General features: G+C 32.0%; 1 protein-coding gene across 1 annotated transcript in view; it reads left to right on the top strand.

Annotated features, from left to right (window-relative positions):
- Positions 1-8151, top strand: part of ASIC3 (acid sensing ion channel subunit 3) — a 522157-nt gene that overhangs the window by 43761 nt on the left and 470245 nt on the right. The window contains exon 2 of the mRNA XM_044066319.1: positions 6435-6585. Within this exon, the coding sequence (XP_043922254.1) occupies positions 6435-6585 (151 nt within the window). The remainder of the gene's footprint in view (positions 1-6434; positions 6586-8151) is intronic.

Raw genomic sequence — 8151 nt, 5'->3', positions numbered from 1 at the left:
ATTGAGTTTGGTATTAGGCAGGATGTATTGTTACACTACATTTGGGCAGTTTTTAGGGATGCGATTTCCAATATATTGGTGGTGTTAGTGCAATGATATTTTGTATTGTATGTCTCTTTAAATGTTTTTTTTGCTGCTGCTGTTATATACATTTGGGCGACACTGTTGTGGGATACACACTGATGACACTTTAGAGCGAAACCGGTCTGTGGGGCAGACTGTGCTTGTAATAAATGCTTCATCTCAGCCGTGCTGTCTCCTTTTCTGAGTGCTGGAAGAGTTTTGGGTATTTGTGTATTAGTTTGGTCCAAGCACCAGTTTCATCGTTACGTGCACCAGAATCTTTTGGTTTAGTATATATATACATATATATATATATATATATATATATATATATCTAGGACTCTCCATCAAACACACATTTCATCAAAACTTTGCTCCCCACACACACACACACACACACACACACACACACACACACACAGGTAGGCTATTAAACTGACAAAATTAGCAGAAAACTGGTAGGTGTATGGCCTTCTTGCAGAACTCCTCCAATATTGAGGTCAGATGTTCCTACCACAGGCTTTCTTCTGTAAAGAAAGATAGTGACTGAGTGTAAAATTAGACAACACTGAGGGGATAATTAGCAATACATTCAGGTGGGTATTCTACATTTTACTTCAGAAAATCAAAAAAATGCAAAGCTAATCAACTCCTGACCAAATACAAATTACACAACTAGATCAGGAAAAAATAAATTGAAATAAAATAGATACATCAAGATAAATCAAGTTAGGAAAGGAATTACTTTAAGGATTATTTCTGTATCATAAAAAGTTCCATCTAAACTACAAACCAAATATATCTTCATATTTATCCTAAATGGATGAGTAGGTATGCTTATGTTTTGCCGCAAAGTCAATATAAATTTTATAAACCTTAGAAAATGGGTGTGGATAACTGACTGCACTCCAGAAAAATTCAATAAAATTAATCTTAAATTCTACATTATGGCTGGATAGAATGAAAAATAAATTCCATAAATATTGCAGATTATAGGTTGCACTATTATATTATGTGCTTCATAAAAAAAAAGATTTCATTGTTGATGACAATGAGCGCTAAAGTGATGCTGCTAGCCAACTCAGGTTTTGCTACTGATTCATTGCATTGGATACTGTTGATCTTCCTAGTTCATCCTTCAGATGAGACATCAAAACCAAGGCCTCATCTGCCAGAGTTGATGGTAGCTCAGGTGGGTATAAAAGTTCCTATGGCAACTATTGAAAAGAGTAGGGATCCTTTATTTAATAAATCTTAAATACTTACAACATAAACTGAATAAATAAAATAATATTATTAAATTATTTACAATATTGTGCACAAACTATTTACATTGACCTCATATTCACTTTTTTTACATTCAAAATGCATTTATATCTGACCCCCACTCTACTTTCCACAACCAAAATCTTTTTTTAACATTTCTGATAAATCCGACATAGCATTATACATAAATTCTTTTACTGTTTGGTTCCAAATTATCCACATGACATTAAATATTTTTATTAACCTTTTCAATAAACACATTTTGTATCTCCTAATTTCTTCTAAATAATGACTTAGTCCAAAATGCATCTATTCTTTTACATTTCAAAAAGACATAGTCAGCAGTTTCTTCTTTATGACAATAATTATATATATTTTTTCATTTTTTACATGGAATGTTTACTTAGGCTGGTAATTTCCTTATTGCCATTCTCCACAAAAAATCATGACATTATACTCTCACTTAAAATCTATAATTTCTTGCTTTTATAGCTTTGATTTTCAATTTCTCCAATTCTTTCCATGGGTATACATCAAAATATTTTGCTTTTACTTGTTTATGCCACTTTTTTCTTTCATCTTTTAAATCTTCTATACTTATTTTCCACATTGTCATTTTCTCTTGATATGCTTCCATTTCTTCATTTATGTACTGTTTTAATTTTTTACAACCTTTAATCACATCCCATATTTTTATATTTGTTTTCCAATAACAGATGTATTAAATTACCTTTTTTTCTTTTAACTGTTGAAGTATTTTATATAGCTGTAACACAACTGCAGATACCACTGGATTTATAAGACCTAAACCACCGCCCTCTTTTGCTGCATAAAGCACATCTCACTTTACAGGATTAAGGAGAGATCCTCATATAAAGGAGAAAGATAGTATTAATAATATCTTTTTTAATTGACAATGACATACTAAATGCATCAACTATATATAAAATATTTCCTATTACAACAGAGTTAAACAAATAAACTTTTTTTACAAAGAAATTTTAAATGACCTGCAAAAAGTACACATATTTTTGATTTTTTAAATAATGTTTTCCCATTAATACCTGATAACTTTATTACTTTATAATTCAATTCAATAACTTTAATCCTACCTTCATGCCCTAAACCTTTACTTTTTCACATATTCAACTTGCTTATAACTTCATCTGTTCCATTCAAATGCTTAGTAACTAGTATGATGTCATCTCCATATGATAACATTACAGGTATATCAATTCCTTTGTTCATTCTTTATCTAACATTACAAACTACTGAATTAATATAGCTAATTATTGCATTCATAATTAGTGAAAATATAATATTACTAAAAGGACATCCTTGCCTTATACCTCATTTAATACTTATTTCTTCACTCATCCATCCATTAATCAAAACTTTAATTTTGTTCAGTGTGTATGCTGTAACATATACACATTTCTTAATTTCATACTTAAATTATAAGCTTTGAATATATCCCATAGCATATTATGCTGAATAGTGTCAAAAGCTTTCCTTAGATCTCCTACCATAATTAAAGTCTTTTCATGTCTATTTAGTTGCCTACAATTTCTCTAGTAATCATTAATAATTCTTGATATCCTTTTCCGTTAACACTATATATTGAATCTAATAGAATATTCTTAAGTTTTGATTAAATTATTTTCTGTAGTATTTTCATAAAGATTTTATAATCAGTATTATTCAAAACAATAGGCCTCCAATTTCTTATATATTTTCTATCATATTTTTCCATACAAATTTAGAAATTTGACTACATACAGTAATTCCTTAAATTTAAATCCTTCATTAAACCACTTATTTAATATTTTTATGAAATAAATCTTTTGACTTACTGTCATGTCCTTATGCAGTTGAAATACTAAGTCTTCTGGACCCACTTCTGCATGTACATTTACTTCTCTTAATACTACATCCAGTTCTTCTAATCTTATATTTTCCAAATCTATATTTTCTTGCTCATAGACAGTTCTTACTTTCATTGATATCCTTTGTTCTAGAAAGTATCTTTAAGTAAATCATTTTTATATTCTACAACAACACATTATATCTATTTGGTCTTTCTGTACAATCCATTTTTTTTCCATTAATTCTCTCATTAAACTGTCTTCCTTAAGTATTTTATTTAAGTAAGGAGCTAGATCTTCTTTTCTACCTTGTAGGAAATATCTTTGTTTATACAACAGCTTTTTTATTTTTTCTTGGTTTGTTGCATCTAACTCTTGGTCTTTCTTGAAATATTCATTTTCATTCATTTCTAAATTTTTAAGAAGTTCTTTGCTTAACTTACTATAACTCATTTTCACATCCTTTCTCTTTTTAACCTGCTATCCTTTGTGACATGTTTATATTTCTTTTTAAAAGATATCCACCATTCAGAATTTTTTATAGAATTGTCACATACATATATGATTTTCCCATAATTCTAACTTTCTTAATTGCCTACCCACTCTACTTCATACATTCTTTTAGACCGTTTCCTATCTTAACATTACCAACTTTGTCTCTGAATTCTATCCAGATAGCTTTATGGTCTGAAAACCTTGTGTCTAATGTACCTTCATTTTTTTTATTTCACATCCTTCCAAAAGAAAAAAAAAATCTGTGTTCCATATATATTCCTCTACTATACGTCCATGAATTGTTCTTCTGTAATCTTAATTTCCCACATCTCATAATTTTTATAACTTTTTTACATCTTTCACTTTTTTCTTTTTCAAGTTAGAATTGAAGTCTTATATTATAATAACTTCCATATTAATAGTAATATAATTCAATATTAAGGCAAATGTATCTGTTGTTTCTTTACTGGTTACATATGCATATAATGCAATTATTCTATAGACTTTATCTCTCCAACATCAATAACTGTAATTCTACCCATTAAAATTATAGTAATATCAGCACATTAACTGTCCTTTGCATAATTATTGCTATTCCTGAACATAAATCTTGTCCAAAATTCCAGTATATCTCATTACCCCACATACATTCTGTTTGAAATAGTTCTTTTGTTAAAAATCTTGTATCTTCTAGTATAATGATATCACTATCACATTTTTACACCAGTCTATAATAGCTAGTCTTCTAACTATGCTCTTAAAACTATTGACATTCAATGCTAATATCCTGCAATTACCATTATTTCTATTTAGGAAAATATTCTAAGGAAAAAGAATAAAACTTTCCCCCTTTTCCTTTCTACTTTTTCTTTGTGTTTAAGCCAGTAATTTTTCTCTTTCTCTGTCTCTCAGTCTTTTGCGTATAGATTTTTTACTATATTCCAGGCAATTTCTTCTTCATCACTAACTTCAGTACCTTCATCTATATTTGATTCTTGTTTTTTTTTTTCTGTGTCATACTGTTATTATTTTTCCTACATGATTTTGTCCCTGTTCTTCACTTATTACTTTCATAACCCCTTAAATGTGTTCAGTCACAGTAGCTTTGTGTACTTCTACTGTCCATTCTTTATAATCCATCCACATATGACCTACCTTATTGCCGTTATAACATTTTAACTTACATTTTTGCATCATGACCTATTGCACCATATATAAAACATTTCCCTTTTGTACAGTCAACAATCAAATGATCTGATTTTCCATAGTAGAAACAAGTTTTGGGTTGACAACCCAATATTTAACAACACCTTTTTGACATTCTATATTTATGATACTAGGGATATGAACAATTTTATCATTTCCATTTTTAGTACATTACAATCCCAACCCCTAGTCCATAATCCTCTATTGTCAAAAAACTCTTGTCCAATACATCTTTACATATGCTATTTAAATGTCTTTTCAAAGTCTCTTTTTCAATTTCTGTTCTAAAAGGAACATGAATTTTCATGTTAGTCTTTCTGAAAAAAAGCTTAAACTACATAAGCATTCCATGGAACACAAGCTTTCTTATTTTCATATTGACTCAAAATGTTTTCCATTGCCTGACCATTTTCAAAAATTTTACCACAAAAAAGTTCTCCCCATGTCACATCCTTGTCACTCTTAAGTTCACGTTCCTCATATAATTTCTCTAATAAAGCATCCTGCAACTGTCATGACTGGAGAATTATAATACATCCCTCATCATACTGATACTCTTCTTGGAATAGCCACTGCTGGAAAAGGCCCAGCTGTCTTTCTCCGACTATACACCCTTCCACATTAAATATCCATAGAAGACTCAACTGTCTTCTTATCATCATCTCCAAGCACTGAAATGCCACTAGAAGGCATATATGTCTTCTCTGTCACTTCTCCAAACTCAGGTGCAGATATCGAAGGCTCGAATACTTTCTCTTCTCTCCCGGCACATTTTTAAGGTGACTTGAAGGCTCAGCTGCCTTCTTCTGCTTCAAATCACCACCAACTTTCTCAACTTTACTGCTGTAACTCCCTGCTTCTCTGACCTGCCACTACACCCAGAATGGAAGCAGCAAGTGTGCAGACCAAACACATCCTCCCAGCAACAATGAAAAGAGTAGGAGAAATTCCCCAGTGCCAGCACGTCTCTTCAAATATTTTTCCCAAAAGTACAAAGAAGCAGTACTAGTGAAAACCCAGAAAATAGTAAGATTTATGAGACAAACAAGCCCCACATACCCTGCCTCATGATGGATGTACACCAACTACTTATCGAAACTAATCTACTGCAACATTATTACAGCTTAGAAAAAGAAAGAATTATAACAAACCCATAGTTCTTCTCTAATTCTGACAACTCCTGTGTTTTTTTTTTTTTTTGGTTAAGTATTTTATGTTGAATGGGCATGCCTTCGTTGAAGGTTGGGCATCGGGCTGGCAACTCGACACCATAAAAACCAACTGCCAATCATTAGCCGACCAGATTTCCACTGTGGCGAACTCTAACTGGGAAAAGCCGAAAAACAAACATTTTATGACTGAGTTCAGAAGTTTAGAAGTGCTTTCAAATAAAAGAGTAACAGGGCATTAGAGCTGTTCAAATGACTTCTGTTCTATATACTATTGCTTTTATTATTGTTGGCACTGCTGTAAGTTTTTCTGGATCACCCCATTGTTCACAAGTTCCATTCTTGTTTTTTTTATTTTTTTTTTATACAGGTCTTTACCCGGTATGGGAAATGCTACACATTTAACTCTGGAAAGGATGGCAGCCCACTGCTAACGACACTAAAGGGTGGCACAGGCAATGGTCTGGAACTCATGCTCGATATTCAACAAGATGAATATCTTCCTGTCTGGGGAGAAACCGGTGAGATAATCATTTTGAAAAAAGAAGCAATATAGTATTGAATGCATATGCAAATAAATGTTAATTTACCTCTCTTAGATATCAACAAATGCAAGTAGACTGGTATATTCTAAAAATAATTAAAGATATTATTTTTTCTCTCTCTTTATTACAAGGTAGATATTTGCAACTTTGTATTGTGAAACCTTTTTTACTGTACCAAATGGCTAGTGCAGATACATTTATCATTTTAATATGATTGTACATTCCACTTCTGCATCATGTTCTTTTTTATTAAATGATAGCTTTATACTACTATAAGATTGTACTCATAATATGAATTGTTTTAGTATGTTCAGTATTTGCCAAACTACTGTAACAACCAATAAAGTTACAAAATACAGTACAGGACTTTGGCAAATTTTGTCTCTTTCCTGCACTGCATAACAAGTTTCACTTGACTCAGGGTAATGCTTCAGGTACCTTTCTGTAACACTGTGTGAGGAATTCAGAAAGCACCTCATCTTAGTGTAAGTGAGTTACAGTTATACAATGTTACATTACAGACAGGCATTACCCCAGTGCAACTACAACTACTTTCTGATTCTAGCTGCATCTCCTATTGTTATTTTAAAAATAATTAATGAAACCATCTGTGCATCATTTTCAGATGTTTTAAAAAACAGTAATTTGTACTTTTTACAGATATTTACCTAAAGTTCACAGGCCTGTTTTAGCAGTCAGATCCATCTCCTATCAACCATGAGGGATATATGGAAATAGGCTTCCTCTCACATAAGGCAATCATTCCTGCCTGGATTCTGTTCCTGTTCCCCACCCACCACAAGCACTTTGACACATTTGGTGCTATTTTGATAACAGGGTGATTTGGCACACCTTTTGTATTACTCTTTTGTACAGTAAATGAATACAAACGTGTTGTGTACAAGTTGTGTCTACTGTGCTATAATCTGGTACACAAAATGTAAAGATTTTTGCTGTATTTCATATTATATTGCATACTTTGTGCTATGCTATGTACAAAGTTTTTGGTGCTGATTCCTATATACTTCTAATTTCATAAACTTGTTTTATTGCACATTTTTAAACATTTTAGCTTCCAAGTTAAACTGTTTATAGTATACTGAAATTAGCTATTGTTTTTATATCAGATTTATTAGGCATAAAAAATGACAGACTCTATGTGTGTGTGCGTGTGTGTGTGCTTGCGTGCGTGCGTGCATGTGTGTGTGTGTGTGTGTGTGTGTGTGTGTGTGTGTGTGTGTGTGTGTGTGTGTGTGTGTGTGTGTGCGTGTGTGTGCGTGTGTGTGTGTGTGTGTGTGTGTGTGTGTGTGTGTGTGTGTGTGTGTGTGCATGTATGTAGCCATAACTCTGAGATAAGTGTGGTAACCCTTCTACTTCCAGACTCTGAAAAACTGTTAACACTAAGTAGAAAATCTAAATCCTTCACTGAACTGCCTAAGTGAAGAATAAAAACCAGATATAGCCCCTGCACCATTTTTGTATCTACATTTCACTTATAATAAGAACAATTGAGAACTGGTGCAACCATGTGCCCAAGAGCAT

This window comes from Protopterus annectens, chromosome 3.part1, assembly GCF_019279795.1.
Source record: "Protopterus annectens isolate FY-2018-M chromosome 3.part1, PAN1.0, whole genome shotgun sequence".
Taxonomy (NCBI): Eukaryota; Metazoa; Chordata; order Ceratodontiformes; family Protopteridae; genus Protopterus; species Protopterus annectens.
Note: the sequence above shows the minus strand (reverse complement) of the source record. Positions and strands in the feature narration are given on the sequence as shown.